Below are 21,975 nucleotides of genomic sequence, written 5' to 3' on the forward strand. Positions count from 1 at the left end.
TATGCACACCTGTGTGAAATATATATATATATATATATATATATATACACATTTTTAGATGAATCACTTACCTCAGAGCATTTTTTATTTCAAAATACATTCGACTATATATTAAACTGTCACTGTATTTATAAACCTCTTAAATTTTAAAAAGTTTCTTCAACATACCGGCACCATCTGTTTTAATTTTGTTTGACGGTATACTGGGCTCTCCTATACCCAGTGTATTGGTTGCTACCACACGGAATTCATACTCCATCCACGGGATTAAATCCACTGCTCTTGCTGCCTCCATATTTCCTTCAATGATTGGGGGATCTAAATAAAATAAATATTAAACAGAGAATATTAGTTGGACAACACCGCTTTTATAATCCCCCATTTTTATTTTACTATTCTGAGAAAATGGCACCTATTCCATTGAGGTGAAACAAAAATACAAACTAGAAATGATGAAATGTTAAACTCAAGGGAGTAAGCAGAAAGCTCATAAATAAATAATAAACTAGAAAAAGCGATATGCATATGAATCATCTATTTCAGAGGCCTAGGGTCAGAAGAGTGAAATTCTGCACTTCTTTCAAGCTCCTATGTCATGCGTTTGCTGATAACCCCTGGGCTCCACCTTGAATAGCTAGAAGCTGTATTCTAAAAGTCGAATCTGGAAAGATTTCCTGAAGCAAGAGTACAATTGGGGCAGCTGAAAATTTTGTGGACTGCCACTGATGTTGCATATGGGTAGTGAATGATTTACTACTAATGTACCTATATGCTTATACCCTTTTTTAGTTGGTTTTGTACATTTTTACCCAAATTGTTTGGGGCAATGATAATATATGTTATGATAGTTTATTAAGATTTATTAAGTACTTCTCAGAATTCATGCTGCTAAGTAATAAAAAGATTATAAATTATAGGTAGGATATGATCCAAGATTGCCTATTGCCTTGAAAGTTGATAAAACATACAAGGAAGGCAGAACTATCCAGTATTTTAAGCTCTCTTAAAATAACTCCACATGTGTTTTTAATAACTAACCTACACATACATATGCATGTAAATACTTGCATATCACTTATTTGGAAAATTTGTTCCTTCAGGCTTGGCTATGACTCATCACCTTATTATTTAGGGAATTTTTATCTGTCAATGCAGACCATGAATATATAGCTTTTCAAGATGCTGTACCCATCTCCACAACAATTGCTAAGCGTCTCAGTGTCTAGTTCCTGTCTCTGGACAAATTCCTGTGTGGCTCAGACCATGCCATACCTCACCCTACCATAAATTTAACTCTCCTGGACACTAATCTTGCCATCTATTCTCTTACTTTGTTATGAACTTGTTCTCTATATTTGACAAATATTTTTGAGTTTCTAATTAAAAGTTAGGCTTTGCCTTCTCATGTTTTGATTCTGCCTCTTTATTTCTTACTTCTTCCACCCCACCAAATCAGAATTTGCCTTACTTCATATACCAAGGCACTTCTTTTAAGTAGTTGTAGGAGCGAAAGTAAAGTTTTAGTTTGTAAAGGGCTCTTTGTAAAGAAAAGGGAAAAACGTAGCCGGATGTTGTGACACTGGGTAGGGTGGCCCCTCTTCCCTTCTAGACACCTTCAAATAATTTTGAGCCTCTTATGAGAAGAGAAGCTTTTATAGTAGTGGGTTGAATTGTGTCTACCAAAAAGTTTTATATATGCCCACACTACCTGAACCTGAAAATGTAACCTATTGGAAAAACAGTCTTTGTATAATCTTTCAAGCTTAAGACTGGAATTGTGTTAAGGATCTTGGGTTAAGATCGTGCTGGATTATCTAGGTGGGCCCCAAATCCAGTGACAAGTGTCCTAAAAGAGAAACACAGAAAAGAAATATACATAGTACAGGAGGCTGCAATGTGACCACAGAGGCAGAAGTTGAAGTGTTGTGGTTGCAAGCCTAGGTACATCTGGAGCCACTGTAAGTTGGGAGAGGTAAGGAATGAAATGTTCTCTAGAGCCTTTGGAGAGGGTAGAGACTTGCCAACATCTTGATTCTGGATTCTGGCCTCCAGAACTATGAAAGACTAAATTTCTGTTGTTTTAAGAAACCAATTTGTTACAGCAGCCCTAGGAAACTAATATAGTGTTTTAAAATCAGAAGCTGACAGAACTATTTATGAGTTTGTGATATGAGGTTGGAGGGCCTAAGTAAAAACATATGGTAGAAGGCTCAAGGAGGCAGTCCAATCTCTCCATCTTTCCTATGCTGCAAAATCCCAGCCCTGTTTAAATGCCTGAAGAATGGAAAGGCTGGAAGCACTCCAAACGGTCTCTCTTGACAAAGGTGTAGTATTTTCATGATGGTCAAGGCTAGCTCAGGCTTTTCCAAGTAGCTTGGCAGTCAACAGGTATGGGCAAGTGTAGGCTGGGTCAAAGCAAGAAGAGCCAAATGGATGTACAGTGGAAGCTGCAGCTGATAGACTGATGTGGAGCCCAAGTAAGGATCCAGTATCAAAATACCCCCAAATAAATGGAAGACCAGGGGTATGTTCAAAGACTAGAAAGTTGTAACTGACCACAGAAAATATTTGGAGGAATTGTGAAAGGTAAAGAAGGAGAAGTTAAAAGGGATCCTTTAGTGGTGGGCTTTGGATTGCTGGTGATGTTGTCAGTCTCTTGATGTTAATGACTGAGATGAAGAAAGGAAGAATAAGCAAAAACCCTTGGAGTCACTACCATTAGGTAAATACCAGTGAGAAACCGTTGGCTCAGGGATGCAAACAACTCTCTCAGAAGGGGAAGCAAGAAGTGGATGTGGAGAGATGGACTTCTAGAATATACCTTCTGAATGGTTAGGGAAGAATTTGAAACTGGTAAGTTTAGGATAGAATTCTCTACCAGGATTGCTAAAGGCATGGAAAGTGCTCTTTTTAGAACAAAACCAATTATAATCATTCCTGTTAATATACATTTACATCAGAACTTGTGAGAAAATAAATTTCCAAAACAAATATGTTTAGGTATATATTTATAATACCCGCTAAAGAAAACCACCTATGTAAGAAGTAGGACAGACTTAGCAAAAAAAAAAAAAAAAAAAAAAAAAAAAAATTAACATTTTCATTTTAGAAAACTGTATCTAGAATCAAAAGTGGCTCTTCTATCTGGCTTGTTTCACCACACAAAGAGAATAGGATTTAAAAGCTTGCTTTCTCTTTAACTTTTTTCCCAGCTCCAATCTCGATGTGGTCAGCCCACACAAAAAATATTTCTTCGGCCTCCCACTTGCTTGTTCATCTGTGGACATACACATGTTTCTTCTACTTCTTACACATGTTTTGGACTTCTCTGGGTCTAGTATACCTAGCATAGTATTTTGAAAATAGTACTACTTATTAAATATTTGTAACAAATATAAATACAATTTATGCTTAGACTAGCCAACATCTCAATGCAAGAAGCACAGTCTTGTGTATCACAATCACTTTATAGTCTTCTTCATCTTTGAATCATGTAGGCTACTGGTGAAAGATAAGGAGGGCCTTCCTTTACCTTGCCCCACCACAAAATACCCAATACTCTACGGCTCTCATGCCTATATTCAGCCCATAAATTATCTTGTCAGAAAATACACCTTGTCTCAACCCACTTAATCCCTTTCCCACTCTGTGAGTTGATCCTTTCTTCTCCACTGCTACAGTTTTATCTCAATTATACATTTTTTATCTGCTTTATTTGGGCACTAAATATCCTTATAAATGGATTTTTACTCCATGCCATCTTCCCCCCCTGGTAGGAAGTACTGGATATATTTTATTTTTCTAAAACCACCCACAAAGAGAATTTGGGAGCAGAGTTCAGCTTTGCTTTGGAAGCAGATTCATGCCTAAGCCAAATGGAGAACAGTCAGGAGCAGAGGGACTTTGTGTCTTCTCTCTTGGGCCAAGTTCTCTGCAACCCATTTATTATTCCTAGAGTCAGAAAGAGAGGAGTGTACTTTCACCACAGAGGCAAGTGCTAGGAATCAGGACTGGGGTCTCAAGTTCCTGAGTTTTAAGTGGGTCAGTTTGGCATCAGGACATTTTTTCTAAAGATAATTTCAATATGGAAAATCAGATCTTAACTGTAGAAAGCCTGTCAGAGGCTACTCTCTGTCAAACAAACGAACAAAAAATATACTGACGCTCAACCTGATGGTTATTTAAATCTTGGCTTTACTGATGAGTATAAATCTCAATCAAAGGGATATAGAGCAGGAGACATGCTCCTTACTTTAAATACTCAGATCAAAAGACCCTCTTGAGATGGTCTTATTTTAACAACTAGCCATAAACAGTAATCCACATAGATTTATTTTCAAATACTTTGAGTTCATAAGCCTCAGAATAAAACAATTCTGACTATTCTTTGGAGGAAAAGAGAAGCAAGCCTCATGTATATCCTAAGGCCAATAATTCATACTGCTTTAGTTGCCTGGCAACCATGCTGATGGCATTTTGCCTTCAGACCACAGGGACTAGCTGTTTGAAAAGCTTCAGAAATAGCCAGAACTACCTCAGGACTAAAACAAAACAAAACACCACAAATTGTTTCAAGAAAACCTGTAGGCAGTGTAATCCCACCTGTTCTAGATTGTTTGAAGTTGCCTAGTGAATCCTGGTATTTCCTTAGAATTAAAATATAATCAGAACCTTTAGCTTCTTCCCTCTCAATCCAAAACCCAAGTGCTTAACATTATCCAGAACCCACTCAGAGGTTCTAACTGATAAAGTAGCTCTGTGTTTGAGAATAGAAAAGGGCATTTAAAGACTTCTCACTGGTTGTGTGTTACCTTAGCATCTCTAGATCCAACCCACAGGTCTTCTGGCAGAACTTTGCAAGATGCCATAGATTTGGCAAAGTTCTCTGCAGCAAAAGAATCTGGGATCTCTTCTGGCATCCCAGAAGATATGACTCATTGATTCTTCTCTAAGGAAAATTTGAATGTAGCCTCATGAAAACCCAGAAATTCATATTTGAAATAAGAACAACAAAAACTGAAGCTATAGAAAGGCAAAAAAGAAAATCGGTAATTCTAAAAAGTAAGTACTCTACAATGAGCCTAGTGGGGGTTTTTCCCCATTTTCTTAAACCTATCAATGTGGAAAATAATTTTAAAAATACTAAATAATAAGTAAAGATATGATAGACGAGATATTCATATACTTGTGGCAGGATTAAAAACTCTTTCTACCTTTCCACAGGGTAATTTTTTAGTATAGCTCATGGGTTTAAGCATGTTTACAATAAGTAATTATTTTAAAATGTCTATTCTAAGGAAATAATCTAAAGTCCAGAGAAATACTTATGTGCTAAGATGTTAATTTGTAATTCTAGGCTTCCACACAACAGAATTTTAAAAATAAAAACATTTTTCTTCTTCGGTTTAGAGACCATATCCCAGGTTGGGTCTCCCGATTGATTTCATAGCATGGTTTGTAGCTCTCTTTTTGTTCAGTCCCCTTCCATACACATAACCTGCCACCAACAAATATTCTATAATTTTCCTTCTCTATGTAGCAGCATATAATCAAACACAATATTCTAAATGTTATCTGCGTATCTTGTAGAACCCTGAGAATGGCATCAAATTTCTGCTGCCTATCCCCTAGAAATTCCAAGAGAAGTAATATTTATAGTAGATTGTTTTAAAGCTATACAGTCTATTCTTTCATCTCATTATTCTAAATGTAATCCTTGTACTGCTGAAACTTGATATCTTTGAAAAATATTTATTGAACATCTTAAATAATTACCTTCATAAAATGGAGTTTAGTTCCACACTTTCCATTTATAGTGGACACCACTAGAAATAAAGAACTACATGATTGCATTTATTGCAAAAAGTATTTTTCACTTCCACTTAGGATACTGACACAAGAGAACTTTACTTACATAACTAATAAAAAGAACAGGTAAGACAATCTACAAAATAATCATTTTTCAGAGCCTGTCAGACAGCTGAGTTTGTGAAGAGATCTAATGAACTAAATTCATCATAGGTAGAGCAATGGGGAGACGAGGTAATAAGAAGAAAACACTTAAACTTCTCACAGATATTTAAAGGCAAAGTATAGGTTGTCATGGCTGTATTGAATCCCCGGGAGCCCCCAAATCAAGGAGCATCTGTACGCATGAGCCAATTCTTTCTGGTAGGACTTCACCAAGTGTACTCAAAAATGTTGGGGGCAAGACAAGAGAGCCAAGAGAGACCTCCCTCTGAGGCACAGACATCTCAGATCTGCTCAAGTCTCAGAGCAAAGCAGGAAAATGGAGATCCTGCCTCATGCACTCCAGACCTTCTACTGAATAAGCATGTGAATACGTGTGGCTAGGTGAGTGGCAGGACAGCAAAGACAGATCGGCTTCCCCTGAGACAGATTAGTGCTTTGGGTCTGCTGAAGTCTGACTGAACACAGGAGAACTGAGAACATCTACCACCCCCAAGAACTCTGGGTTTTAGACTAGTTATCAGACAGCAGCTGTCTGGGGCAAAAGAAGGGAAGCTGAAAGAACAAATCCTCCCTGAGAGCCAGGCTAGAAGAGCAAGTTGAAGTCTGATGGTGAGGCTGGAAAACTTACAGATGTAAGAGGGTTTTGATCTTACTCTCAAATTTACTCAGCCTCTACTGAACTGAATCTAACCGCAAAGCTCAGATCACTTCAACTACAGATTATATTGACAAAATGACATGCATTTTCCTGGGCATAAGTAATATCCAATTTAGGCTCTACTATTCTTCTTTACACAATGTATATAAAAACATTATCAGGACATGAGAAAACAAAGAAATGTGAATCGTTTTTAACAAAGAAAAAAAAATCAATGAGCTAGACTTAAAGATGGCCCAGGTGTTAAATGATCAGACAGGGATTATAGAATAACTACTATAAATATGTAAAAGTATCAAGTGGGAAAGATGCACAACTTGTATAAATAAATAAGAAATTTTTATGGAATACCATGTAAACAATATTAAAAGGAACCTTATGTTAGAAACAAAAAAAAATCCTGGAAAGAGAAAGAAACACAAAATCAAAATCATTTAATGAGATTTTCAGCAAACTGAATGTAGTGGAGAAAAGAATCTATGAAAGTGAAAACAGGTCATTAGACACTACCCAAACAGAAATACACATACACATACAGCCATGATCCGTGGAACACATCAAACAATCTAACATGCATGGCAATAGAGACCAAGAAGAGAAAGAGAATGAGACAGAAGAAATATTGGAAGATATAATGGCAGAGAATTTCCAAAATTGAAGAAGATATCAATTCAAAGGTCCAACTTGCCAGGAAACCCCCATCAGGATAAATATATTTTCATCAGGCTGAGAAGCAAAAATGAAAAGAAATCTTGAAAGCAGCTAGAGAAATGGACACATTAAATAAATGTAGGAATAGAAGGTAAAAATGAGGGGCGCCTGGGTGGCTCAGTGGGTTAAGCCACTGCCTTCGGCTCAGGTCATGATCCCAGGTCCTGGGTTCGAGCCCCGCATCGGGCTCTCTGCTCAGCAGGGAGCCTGCTTCCTCCTCTCTCTCTGCCTGCCTCTCTGCCTACTTGTGATTTCTCTCTGTCAAATAAATAAATAAAATCTTAAAAAAAAAAAAGAAGGTAAAAATGATAGTTGACTTCTTATTAGAAACAACGAAAGCAAAAAGATGAAGAAATAATATATTTTTTTAAAATGCTCAAAAACAACTTAGAACTTATATTAAAAATTATCACAAATATGAAATGAAAGAAATCTTCTAATATACAAGGGCTGACGGTTTTCGACTCCAGAAACCTGAACACTCAGAAACATTTAAAAAGTTTTCTTAGGAAAATTATACTAGATGGAAATTCAGTTGAAATAAAAAAATGGAGAACCCATTCCAAACTGGAACTAAGTCCTCACTTGCACTTAATCTCTCTTCTTTCTCCAGTAAGTGCTTCTATATTCTACCCAGATGTTAGAGCCAAAAATCCCATGAATCATCCTCAATTCTGCCCTTTCCCTCAGTCTCCATACCTGATTTGTTATAAAGTTCTGTTTTCCCTTCAAAAATACATCTCAAATTCACCCACTCCTCTCCATTCCCACTGCTATCCTAGCCAGTAGTCCCAGCCAGTGACATCTCCCACCTGGACATCTTTCACCTGCCATATGCCCCAACTGTTCTCCATGTTTCTAATTTTGGCCCTCCAGAAATCCATTCTCCATACATTAGTGAGTGATTTTTTCCCCTTCAAATTAGAAGTCAGATTACTATTCCTTTGTTTAAAAACTCCTTATAGGACCTACAAGCCCCTGCACATCTTATCATCCACTATTGCTATTTGCATAATGAACTACCAAATTTGGTGGCTGATATCAACTATCATTTTACTCTGCCTCATGATTTTTATACATAAAATTACATTTTATGTATAAAATAAAAACTTTTGGGGGGCCTACAGCATATAGAAATGTAGAATATTTGAATATTTGATAATATCTAAGGGAACAGATGGAAGCAAAGCTATATTAGAGTAAAGATGATAACTCAAATTCACAGGAACAAATAAGGAGGACCAAAAATGGTAAAGAAAAAGGTTAATATGACAACCTCTATAAATATGTACTTGTTTTCCTTTCTTCTTGTAGTTTCTTCAGAAGACATTAACAGAAGAGTAACAGGTTTATAATATATATATGTAATATGTATAAAAATGACACATACCACAAAAAAAGAGATAAGATGCAAAAGAGCTATCTAGGAGTAACATTTCTATATCTCACTGAAATTACATTACTAAAATATGAATTATATTCTAAGAAGTTCAGACGTATCTGGCAAGCGCTAGAGTAACCATCAAATAAATAAATAAATATATATTTAAAATTCATTTATTTATATACAATTTTATGTATAATATATATAGTAACCATTAACTATATATATATATTTTAAAAATTAAAATTTTACACTAGAAAATATTCACTTGATCCAAAAGAAAACAATTAGGGAGGAATAAAGGAACAAAAACAAGTAAAACATTTAGTAAGCAAAAATACAATGGATGGTTACCACAGGGGAGGTAGGTGGGGGGATGGGTGAAATAGGTGGTAGGGATTAAGGAGTGCCTTTGTCATGATGAGCACAGGTGATGTATGGAAGTGCTGAATCACTATATTGTACACCTGAAACTAATATTATACTGTATGTCAACTAACTGGAATTTACATAAAAATTTTTAAAAATTAAAAATTGAAAAAATATAAGGGCAGATATAAATTCAACTACAAAAATAATAATTCTAAATGTTAATGGATTAAAGAATCCAATCTAAAGGCAGTGGTTGTAAGACTGGATTAAAAAATAAGGTGCAACTATACATTTCAACAGAAAACATACTTTAGATTCAAAGATACAAATAGGCTGAAAAAGATACAATATGTGAACAGGAGCCATGACAAAGTTGGGATGACTATACTAATATCAGAAGCACCTTTTCTTTTTCTTTCTTTTTTTTTTTTTAAGATTTTATTTATTTATTTGACAGAGATCACAAGTAGGCAGAGAGGTAGGCAGAGAGAGAGGGGGAAGCAGGCTCCCTGCTGAGCAGAGAGCCCGATGGGGGGCTCCATCCCAGGACCCTGAGATCATGAGACCTTAGCCAAAGGCAGAGGCCTTAACCCACTGAGCCACCCAGATGCCCCAGAAGCACCCTTTCTAAAATGCAAGTCCTGCAGCCTGATTCTACTTCTCTAATGTTTCTCTTTAGCACTAATCACCAAAAGACTTACTACACGTTTTATTTTTCTTCTTTTCTTTTTTTAAATTTTATCTTATTTAAATTCAATTAACATATAGTGTATTATTAGTTTCAGAGGTAGAGTTCAGTGATTCATTATTTGTTCATCACCATCTTTCTACTAGAATGTAAATGCTTTGAGGGCAGGATTGGTGTGTGTGTGTGTGTGTGTGTGTTTCCTCTCTCTGTTTTGTTTATGGATGGTCAGGTGTATATCCAGCATCCAGGACTGGTTCTGGCATACAGTGGAGGCTCAGTGAATATGTGTTTAATAAATGAGCATTAATGGCCCTGATCTAGGAGCTAGGGATAGTGTAGTGAATAAAACAAAATCTCCATCCTCGGGGCACCTGGGTGTCTCAGTCATTAAGCGTCTGCCTTTGGCTTGGGTCCTGATCCCAGGGTCCTGGGGTCGAGCCCTGCAGCCATTGGGATCCCTGCTCAGCAGGAAGCCTGCTTCTTCCTCTCCCATTCCCCCTGCTTGTGTTCCCTCTCTTGATGTGTCTCTCTCTGTCAAATAAATAAATAAAATCTTAAAAAAACTTCATCCTCATGGAACTTACTTTCCAGTGGAATATATATATATACATATATATATATATGATTTTTAAAATTTATTCATTTTAGAAAGAAAGAGAGAGAAAGAGCATGAGAATTGGTAGTATTAGAAGGAGAAGCAGGTTCTCTGCTGAGCAGGGAGCCTGATGTAGGACTTGATCTTGGGATCCCAGGATCATGACCTGCGCCGAAGGCAGTTACTTAACCAACTGAGCCACCCAGGTGCCATATAATGTATATTTTAATGAGAAGTATATTTTAATTGAGCTACCAGTAAGCATATATTACATAATTAATGGAAATGATTACAATTATTATTCCTTTATCAAAGCAAAGAAGAATTTTAAATGTGTTTATCACATTTTGTTCTCTAGTGTCTATAATCAGTGTCACTTTGTTTAGATATCCAATGTTATTTATAGATTCATCATTATCATTCATTTTCATTGTCTTCAGAGAAATAGAAACTGCCCACCCTTTAGGTTTGTCAAACATCTAAATGGCTTTTTTTTTTTTTAAGATTTTATTTATTTATTTGACAGACAGAGGTCACAAGTAGGCAGAGAGGCAGGCAGAGAGAGAGGAGGAAGCAGGCTCCCTGCTGAGCAGAGAGCCTGATGTGGGGCTCTATCCCAGGACCCTGGGACCATGACCTGAGCTGAAGGCAGAGGCTTTAACCCACTGAGCCACCCAGGCGCCCCTCTAAATGGCTTTTTTAGGTAAATTTTCAAATGGTCTGTTTTGCCAAGCATATTTATAGATAACTCTTACACTCACCAGCATAATATAATAGAAATATTTTACCTATTTCTTTTTTTTTTAAAGATTTTATTTATTTATTTGACAGACAGAGATCACAAGTAGGCAGAGAGGCAGGCAGAGAGAGAGGAGGAAGCAGGCTCCCCGCTGAGCAGAGAGCCCAATGTGGGGCTTGATCCCAGGACCGTGGGATCATGACCTGAGCCGAAGGCAGAGGCTTTAACCCACTGAGCCACCCAGGTGCCCCTAGTTTACCTGTTTCTAACTCATGTGTATTTTATACACTTATGTAGAGAGTCAATTAATACTGGAATATTATGTAAACCCTCATAACAGGCTTCAAGTTTATATTTGGTTCATTTTCCATGAAAATGAAATCTAAATTAAAACCTTTCAGTGATCAATACAAATAAACCCCATTACCTTAAAACATGGCAAAAATGAGAGCAGTTTTGGGATATGCTGGGATTAATCCTTTTTCATTTTTTAAAAAGCATAAACAGGGGCACCTGGGTGGCTCAGTCAGTTATAAGCTGCTGCCTTTGGCTAAGGTCTTGATTCCAGGATCCTGGGATCAAATCCCACATCTGGCTCCCTGCTCAGTGGGGAGCCTGCTTCTCCCTCTCCCTCTGTCTACGACTCTGCCTAATTGTACTCTCTCTCTCTCAAATAAATAAATAAAATCTTTTAAAAAATAAAAATCATAAACATTTTATTCACTTCTGTCTTTTTTTCTCCCCTCTGGTGACAACTGAGCACATATTTATATGTCTTCATTATATATCTAAAAGAAACTCAAGGAACTATAAGTTTGTTTAAAAATAATCTCAAAATAACAAACAGAAGCAGGTTATTTTATCAAAAGGATCACCTATCTTCTTTGATGTCATAAAAGATAAACTGCTGTGTGATGTTATAGGCTAGTTATGACAAAGGAAAATAGTAATAATTACAGACACAGGAAGGCACTCACTTACTCATTTGTTTTTTTTTCTGATCAAATTTTAGAATATCTTAATATAAAAAAAAATAAAATCCAAAACTTCCTTGAAGATATATTTTGAGGAGATTTAAAGCAGGTAAGATCAGCTTTCGAAAGTAAAGGTTATGGTAATAAGAACTGGGTGCTTAAATTAATATTTATAATCAAGGTGGCTTTTTAAAAATGCAGAATTATAATACTTATATAATTGTAAAAAAAAAAAGGAGGGGGTAATAAATAATAAGCTATAGATGTCATTTGCCAAAAAGAGAAGATTTCCTGAAGTGTTTTTTTTCCCCCTAATAAATCAGAATTGTACAGAGCTCAAATTAGAAAGCCAGGAGGCCTCTCTTTGCTTTCCCATTATAGATACAGACCCGCTGCTTCTTCCCCTGAAGTTGTTTTTTTTTTAAGATTTTATTTATTTATTAGACAGACAGAGATCACAAGTAGGCAGAGAGGCAGGCAGAGAGAGAGGAGGAAGCAGGCTCCCTACTGAGCAGAGAGCCCGGCAGGGCTCAATCCCAGAACCCTGGAATCATGACCTGAGCTGAAGGCAGAGGCTTTAACCCACTGAGCCACCCAGGCGCCCCCTTCCCCTGAAGTTTTAAAACGTCTAAATTCCTTGTGGTTTCCTTCACTACTAATACACTGGAATACTTAAAAAAAAAAGTTTAAAAATAGAAAAGCACTTCAAGGTAGAGGATGAAATCCTTAAGAAGTCCAGATACTCATTTTTGATAAAAGAATTCATTTAAAAATCTGTGCAGAGTAATCAGACAAATGAAACTCACCCGTCTTCGCATCTTTCCAGTCATCCGAAAGAATAGTCTTAGTCTGAATAGTGTATTTAGATATAGGACTATGATTGTCTGAACCACGGCTCCACGTAAGAGCCACAGAAGTGGCCCGGATATCTTCTATTCGTAGACCGCCTGGAGGGCCTGGAGGGCCTGGAATGAGAATTTTGGTAATGAATCAGTGAATCGCAATTAGTGAATTAATTGCACATTAGAATACAAAAGCATCCTCTTTGAAATTAATCTAAAGAACATTTATACAACATGATCACTGTTACCACGTTCCTTTTAAATATAAGCTATAAGAGGTGATAATAAGAGTATTTATGGTCTTCACTAAATGATTTCATGGTATCTCTTTTTAAGTAAAGAGATAAATACTATCATTTAAAAATGGCATTATTATTCAAGATATATATGACAACTTTGGCTCATAAAATGGATACACATGAAACTCTTTGACTTATAAAATGTAATTGGCATTAACAGGACCTAATAGATTGTGGCACAGTATGGTTTAATAAATGCTTACCGAACGCATAAATCAGATATGGTAGCACAATTCAGTCCAGATACGAGAATAGTTAGTCAAATACTTCACTGTGCCTCCCACAAATGGAACAAATGCTTTTTTATATCCCTCGATGGTTATAGGTAATTTATTTTACTTGGAGTAGAAAATACATATAATCTGGGAATGATTGTATGTATCATTTTGAATGATATATTTCATGTCAGTTATAGTAACAGGGATAAATGATATTAAAAGAAACATTTCTAGTTCTATAAAATATAGAAAACAATTGTCAACTCAGAGGTATACCAGAAATGTTCTGAACCATCAACTAATATATTGAAGAGCCTTAGGACAGAAAACAACGTCTTGCAGAACATAAAACAATGTTAAAAATATGTTTTCATAGACGTTTCCTAACTCAGCATCAATATTATTCAATGAGAGAGCGCTGTACCTGATGGTAGAAATAAAAAGAAAAATGAGACATAACTTTCGGGTTTTGAAGAGCTCTTTGTCTTGAAAAGGGTGAAATGGACCAGAAAATAAATAACTATAATTGGAAGCAATAAATGCCATGATAAAGGCATACGAGATATTTATACTTGGCATCACAGTTTCTTGTTTGCAAAGAAGAAAAAAAAGTGCTTTAAGTGGTACAGTGGCATCCACTGCTTACAATGCTAAAGAAGTTTCCCAGTTAATAGAGACATCCTTTAAGAGACATGTCAGAAAATACTATCCCTTGTTTTCTTTGCACCAGAAAGGGTCCATCCCCAACTTAATTAGGCATATTAAATATCATTACAACTTTGTTAAAATGATGTCTTTAGTTTTTCATATTGAATATGTAGTACTAAATAAGACATTTGTTTTTTTTTTTTCTCTTAGCTAAAAATAAATGCCTTACTATCTAACGATCAAATCAGATGTTCAGCCTACATGGCATCATGGCTTTTTTTCCCCTCCAACTGTGTTTTGGTCTTTGCAAAGGTATAGACAGTTGCCTTATGGTTGGTCCCGAGGGGGAAAAGGTGTAGGTAGAGTCACACAAATCTATTACTGCTAATACTAAAATAACACAAGACACATCCTATTGATGGTAGTAAATTTTATTATTTGGAGGTATATAACATATAAATAGAAAGGTAAATAAATTTTCAAAAATGTATAATTTGTAATAGTGTACTTATACTTCTTGATGCTAATTAAAAGTAAAAAATACATCATCCAGAATAAATGAAAATAGACACATAAGTAATATAGCACACATGCAATATTCAGGGAGAAAAAAACTGCATTTTTCATTACTTCATTACTTCACATAAAGCATCATCCCAAGTTAATGACTAAATTGAATATTTCAGAGTATTAAAATTTAAAAATAGAGGTGAAAAATAAAGGAAATTATTTTTAAAAGGAAGAGACAGTCTTGCATTCAGATACTTTTTCTGAGCACAAAGTTATGAAGAAAATGTTAAAGGGAGTTTAGGACAAAAGTGCCATAGGTTAAGTTTTAACCATGCAAGCGTAAATTATTTGCCTGCTGTTATTCTGTGAAGTTCTTGGAGTGGCAAATGAGTACTATTTTAAAAGGTCAGACTAGAGTTTGATGTTATGAACATATTGGTTGGAATACTATATGCATAATAATTTCACTCAGTCATCCATTCAGGGAAGAGTCACATTGTTGAACAAAACACTGTAATTTCGTTTGTCCATTTTTTCCCTCTGATATATGCCTGGCCTCTGATGGGTTCTTAATAAATATTTTGGTGAGTATATAAATGAATTTATCACAATTGAACTTCAGATAGTTCTCTAAACATACACGCTCCCTCCTTCCACAATACAAGCTCCCTTCTTCCATTTGCCTTGACTAACAGGATAAAGAGATAAGAGAACAAATGGAAAAGTGTTTGCTGATATCCTCAATACCCTGGGGTGGCAATGTTACTTAGTAATGTGGAGTAGGCCTATCCATCTAATAATCGACTCCAAACAGCTTCTGGAAAATACCTGAGAGAAAAATACTATAGATGGCAGAGATATTAGAGTTGAAAATAGGCTTGACTTAAAATTCTGAGGCCTGATTCATCTTGGGCAAGTTTTTCAAGTATATTAAGTTTCCATTTTCTTATCTGTAAAATGGGAGTAATAAAAATTGATCATATAGCGGCGCCTGGGTGGCTCAGTGGGTTAAAGCCTCTGCCTTCGGCTCAGGTCATGATCCCAGAGTCCTGGGATCAAGCCCTGCATCAGGCTCTCTGCTCAGCGGGGAGCCTGCTTCCTCCTCTCTCTCTCTGCCTACTTGTAATCTCTGTGAAATAAATAAATTAAAATCTTCAAAAAAATAAATAAAATGTTTAAAAAAATTGATCATATAGAATTGTTTTTTAGGATTGAAACAGTATCTCTAAAGAATGTAGTGGTAGAAAGCTCTCAGTAAACTTTAGCTACTGAAAGTATTATTGTTGTTATTCCTGCAAGAGATTTCTGGGCATCTGAGCTATTAGCAGGAGTAATTATCAGTATTTGCTAATAATTGGGAGAGATCTGTTTATCTGATTGTTCATTTACCACTTGTTCTCACTAAAAAATAAAGTGTTTTCTGATCAATTTGTTGAAGATGAGGAAAAACTGGGAATGTGAAGTCCCTTCATTTGCACTAAGAAATCTGGATGTAGCAAAAACAGAGAAGTGGTACTAAACAGACACACTTGCACAGCCTGGTAGTTCAACTCAGGGCCAGTCCTGTACTGTCTCTAGGAAGATTTTCAAAGCAGTGTAGCTCATAATGCTTGTTCAATTTTTCTGTTCAAAATGGAGAAAAAAGTGTTATGGTAGAAAATAAAATAATGCAACTACTTGTTCCTCAGCACACACACAAAAAGGCATTAGGAACTGGTCACCCTTGGTTATTCTTCATCAATGCGGGGGAAAAAAAAGCAATATGCATATGCATTCTGACTCTAAGAGTTTCTTATTCTTTCCTCCCTCCCTTTTTGCCTTTCTCTCTTTGTCTTCTTTCTTTCTTGCTCTTTCTTTTTCTCTGCCTCCTCTTTCCCTCTCTTTCTCTTTTTTTCTGCCTCCTCTCTCCCTCTGTTTAAACTCCTACTGTGGTACAAACACTCCCAAGAAACCTATAAGAATTGAAGCCAGGAAAAATGTAAGCAAATAGACTGTTTCATGTAGCTAATTTCATTATTACTCTATTAATATGTGTTTCCTTTTTCTTAGGTGGTCCTCAAACAGATAGCTAATGGTTCCTAAGAATGTTATTTATGCCAAATTTTAATTATAATGAAACAGAGACATTGGGTAGATAAAAAGGACCTTTGGAATTTGACATGAATTTTAAATGTCTGGATTCATTTCATTAGAAGTTATTTTAGCCTTCCATTTTCTCTCATTCTTTTGTTTTTAATCACTAAAAATTGCAGGTGGGGGTGTGGAGAAACAGAGGGATATTTCTCTGACTAGTGCTGACAAAAGTTTTCTTTTGATTTTTCTCACTACCATTGACATTGGCAAGGGTATGTGCTATGGTGAGTGCCATGAAATGTGTAAGCCTGATGATTCACAGACCTGTACCCCTGGGGCAAATAATACATCCTATGTTAATAAAAATAATTTTTAAAAATGTAGGAAGCTGGAAAGAGAAGGAAATGAGGGAAAAATGAGAAAGATTTAGGGGAGGAGAAACAAAGCTATTTAAAGCGTACTTTCTGTTTTTGTTTTTTGTAAAGATAGTCTGACCAAATTCTCCTTTTCTAGAATTAACAGTGCAAACTTCAGTGTCGATACTCTGCACCTCCTTTTCCTATCATAATCATAGTGCTCTATCACTATCTTTCTAAGAGCTATGTTTCTATACTTCTCCCCAAAGAAGCTGCCACTATACTCTTCCTTTGCTAGTTACATTACCCTCTCTCTTACTGTTCTTGTTATTCACTTACTATGTTTTTTCCCTCTGGCTTAAAATATCCTTCTCAGAGATTGCTGATTGAGAATGCTCCATAAAATCTCACCTACAGGGTATAATTAACGGTCTACCAAGGTCCTTGTTAGTGTTCTGTTTCTACATTGTAGGTTCTTCAAAGTCAGGCAGGAGTCTATAATTACTGAAATTTGTTTCTATCTTTTATTTTTTTAGCCTACTGAAGGACTGTAGATATAGCCAGAACGGTCCCCTATCATCTATGGTTCAATGCAGTGTCAGTTTGTAACATCTATACGCTTTCCCTAAATTTCTTTAGGTTCTCAATGGTTTAACTATAAAATTATTGATTGCAGGCAAATAACACAAACACTTCAATATGTAATATAGATCACATACATTTTAGAGCTCACCTAAGCCACTATCTACACATTTACCAAAGGATGCTGAAATCTAGAAGGGCCATGACCAGAATCACACAACTAGTCTATAACAGAGTGTAGAATGAATCAGGACAAGAGACTGGGTTTCCCAGCATAACCCACATGAAATGAGAAAGAGCCCATTTGAAAGTTAGATCTGGCTGCCTAGTTGTGCCTGTCTACAAAAGACCTCAAAAGAACTACCTGAACACTGACAAGTTTACCCTGTTGTTTTCTTGGACTCGTCTGTAATTTTTAAACAAGTGTGAACTCATAACAACACAAATTTACATGACATAAAATGTTAGTGAATAAATTTTTAAAAAGTATTTTATTTATTTATTTGTCAGAGAAAGAGAGAGAGGGAGAGAGAAGCAGGCAGAGGGAAAAGGAGAAGCAGGCTCCCTGCTGAGCAGAGAGCCTAATGCAGGGCTTGATACCAGGACGCTGGGATCATGGCATGAGCTAAAGTCAGATTCTTAACTGACTGAACTACCCAGGTGCCCCAGTGAGTAAAAATTTTATATTGTATATTTTAATAAAAATATTTTTCTTAGTCCTTATCATATTGAAGTAATTGCCAAATCTTTCATAATTCTCACCAATAACCTAATGATGTAGGTGCCATTATTTTCCCTATTTTACAGATGAGGAAACAGAGACATGGATAGATTAAATGATCATAGTCATCCAGCTAGCAAATGACAAAGCTAGGATGTAAACCCAACCAATTTTCTATGAGACCAATTTTTCAATAACTTCAGTACAATTATTTAAAATGGCATTATCAGAGTCAAATTAAAAAATGGTACTGAGCTTTCCTTTGGAGACCTTTCTTATTGGGAATCATATGAATTCTTAGGCACAGTTGTATACTATAGAAAAATGACAAAAATGGTAATACATTGGCCATAACTTTTTAAATCTTGGCTTGATCTCTTAACTCGAATAAATGAAGATAAACACATCACCCAGCTATAAATTCATACTTAGTACATCCCCAATTTTTCTTGATCACCCTAAAGGCATTTGTTACTCTTTCCTGAATTTTACCAGTCTTTAGGAAAAAATACCTACATATGAACAAAATACAGATGTGATTTCCACTCAGCTCTTACTCATATGTAAAGTAATCAGAGGAAAAACTGAGCAAGAATACAATTATTTACCATTTCTGTCATTTCTTCTTTAGGAATGTAGTAACATTAAATGAAAAAGAGGAAAAATAGCCAAAAAAAATACTTTCAAAATGATTATTCACACGCTATAGTCTGACCATATTTTCTCGGTCAGTAATTGGCATTCTGATAAGTCAAATGGGATAGAAGATTTGAAAGCCTCCAGAATTAAACAGGAGGCATAGCAGGCATGACAACAGCCCAGACATCACTTGAGTTTATGCTAATGTTTAGGCAGTACTAAATACAAATGTACTTTCTTCCTCTTAAACCCTGATTTCTAAACAACTGGCCCCAAAAGCTTCTGGTCTTTTTGGGACTCCCTTCCACATGGCACATACATTTAATAGAAACCTTCACATTCCAGAGCAGCCACAAGCATGAAAGATATCTAGTATCATTCTCTTTCCAGTAAGTAATTAACGCAAACACCACGTGCAAATATTCTGTGGTTCATTGTTTATTTTTAATAAAATAGCAAATTTTAATGAAGAGTTTGAATGTTAAGGAAACAAAAATTTTTCAGAATAAATTATCTCCTCTTTTAAAACAAAATAATCTTAAAATGGCATTACTGAAAGAACATCGGTTATATTAGGACAGGCAACTTCTTCTCTACTAGAATGTGTCAGCTGAAGTCCCTTTATTGTTATAGACCTATTTCTATTCTCAAAATTAGTTAAGACAATGGCTCTACCATAAGGTTATGAAATACAGTTCAGTGTCATGTGGTTTTGTCAATGTTTAAAGCTGTCCCAGGATGACGCTGCAAAGTAAATATCCCTACCATTTAATAGTATGGTAATTTTTTAACCTCTAACATTTATAAAAGTGAACTTAGATCTATTAGCAATGAGAATAAGGTGAAAGGGAGAGCAATGAATTTGTAGACTCTCTACTTGTCATCAATGCAGTTTATTTAAAGAAGAATATTCTCCCTTTCCTGGCTTCAGGAAAGGCATACTTGTCATGTGATTTCCTTCCTAATTTTTAAATTCTTTTCAAAACTATATTCTCGTCTGGTCTTGGTGGTATACTTTCAGTTATGAACTATGGAAGAAGATGCCCACAATAATGATTCATGCACATATTTCCAAGATGATATTTATAGGTCCACGAGAATCTAAAATTAATTTTAAATATCTTAGGAACGTGGCAATTAATCTGGATCTCTAGTCTAAACTCTAAGACAGTTCCATCTGTGACAATGACTGAGATGAGAAAATTTTAAAAAATTAAAAAGATGGAGGGGCGCCTGGGTGGCTCAGTGGGTTAAGCTGCTGCCTTCGGCTCAGGTCATGATCTCAGGTCATGGGATCGAGTCCCGCATCGGGCTCTCTGCTCAGCAAGAAGCCTGCTTCCCTCTCTCTCTCTGCCTGCCTCTCTGTATACTTGTGATCTCTCTGTCAAATAAATAAATAAAATCTTTAAAAAAAAATTAAAAAGATGGAAATTAAGCAACATCTTGAGCCAGAGACATTTATTCCTTTATGATGACTAATGAATTATTTTAAAAAGAACACTACATATGTATTTAAGAGTCATATCCATATCCCTCAAAGCTTTCCTGAGAGTTCTTCCAACAACAGATGGAGTTGCTTGAGTTACTAAATGAGAAGTTCATATAATACCCTATACCTAAATAGAAACCTGTTTAAGAGCAAAACTATTTCTGGTGAAACAACAAGAATTTTAAGCATATCTCTTTGCCCAAAGGGGGAAAATGAAAGTATTTTCAAACAATGAAATTTAAGCAGCTCCAGAAAGAATTATATACACTTCCTTTTTATCCTTCACTTCTGCTCAAGTCCTTCCAGTAAGAGTCTCCAACTTCCTGCCCAAATTAAAGATCCAAGAAGGCTGACAGTAGGAGTTAATAAAATTAAATATGCATGCATGTTGTTAATGGCTTGGTATCTTCATTTAAACCTTGCTACAGAGATGACAATTTTCTCCACATGCTGTCCATTTTCACTTCCCAATCCTAGGAATTCTTCCAAAAACCCTACAGAGCCATGGACAGTCTTGAATTGTTTATTGCTGCTTTTCATCCATTCTAATAAAAGAATATATATATGGCACCAGGATACAAAAGACTACTGGAGTAATGCCCCTTAGCATGTATCCTAATTAAGATGACTCCTTAGTGAATTTGACAATACTGTTCATTACCTGCTTCGCTAAAACAAACAGTCCATTCAATGGCAATACTCCTGTATTATAATTCACCAGTTCTTCATAATTTTTTTCAGATAATGAGCCAATTTCTGAGATACGTAATTTCAAAGAAAAACAGGACATGAAAACACAGAAATTTCACTTGGCCATTATAAGATGTACTAGGTTAGTTCACTAGCCATTTTTCATATTAGAGAAGCTATATAATTATATTTTTAAATATCTTTCTGCTCAGAAGTATGTTTAGAAGTTTCAAAGGGAAAAATCCTCTAAGAACTAGATTGGAAGGGAAAGCTGCAGAGGCTACAAGATTGAGTTAATTAGTAAAAATCTAGTATAATATGTTAAAAAAAGAAAAAAAAAAGGCTTTCACACAAATGGTGAGTGTCAACGATCACCAGGTTGGAGGCAGGCTTGCACAGACGGGGAGAAAATGATCCACCATGTTTTTCTCTCCATCTTTTCTGTTTTTACCTGCAAGAGGAAAGATCAGGCTGAAGGGACAGTGTGGATGCCCAGTTAGGGGCAGGAAGCCATGTATTTTGGGGATTTGCCATGAGTCCTTGATGGGTAAGTTGGAATAAGAGCAAAGAAAAACATCTTCTCCTAGACATTGGAGATGGGAGTCCAAAAGAAAAAGGCTAAAGTGACAAGCTCTGGCCCAATCAAACCTCCCTTCCCCAGTACGTGACTGCCTTTCTAAACAGCAGGAGCTCTACCTGGATCCCTCCACCCCGCCCACCTTAAACAAACAAACACTAGACCACTTCTAATTTCACACCATATAGTGTAAGTCTACTTACTAAAACATATGCTTAAAGGCTTCTAACTAAGAAA

The 21,975-nt window shown here is 35.9% G+C and overlaps 1 protein-coding gene across 3 annotated transcripts in view; it reads right to left on the reverse strand.

Moving 5' to 3' along the window:
• CNTN1 (contactin 1) overlaps positions 1–21,975 on the reverse strand; it is a 375,956-nt gene that overhangs the window by 68,322 nt on the left and 285,659 nt on the right. For 2 of the 3 annotated variants that reach the window (XM_047742599.1, XM_047742600.1), the window contains 2 exons: positions 12,901–13,059; positions 169–318 (listed from right to left, as the gene is read on the reverse strand). In XM_047742599.1, coding sequence (XP_047598555.1) covers positions 169–318; positions 12,901–13,059 — 309 coding nt within the window. Of the gene's footprint in view, positions 1–168; positions 319–12,900; positions 13,060–20,403; positions 21,613–21,975 lie in introns of those variants that run through there. The other variant, XM_047742601.1, reaches the window with a different exon arrangement.

The sequence above is a fragment of the Lutra lutra genome, chromosome 8 (genome assembly GCF_902655055.1).
Source record: "Lutra lutra chromosome 8, mLutLut1.2, whole genome shotgun sequence".
NCBI lineage: Eukaryota > Metazoa > Chordata > Mammalia > Carnivora > Mustelidae > Lutra > Lutra lutra.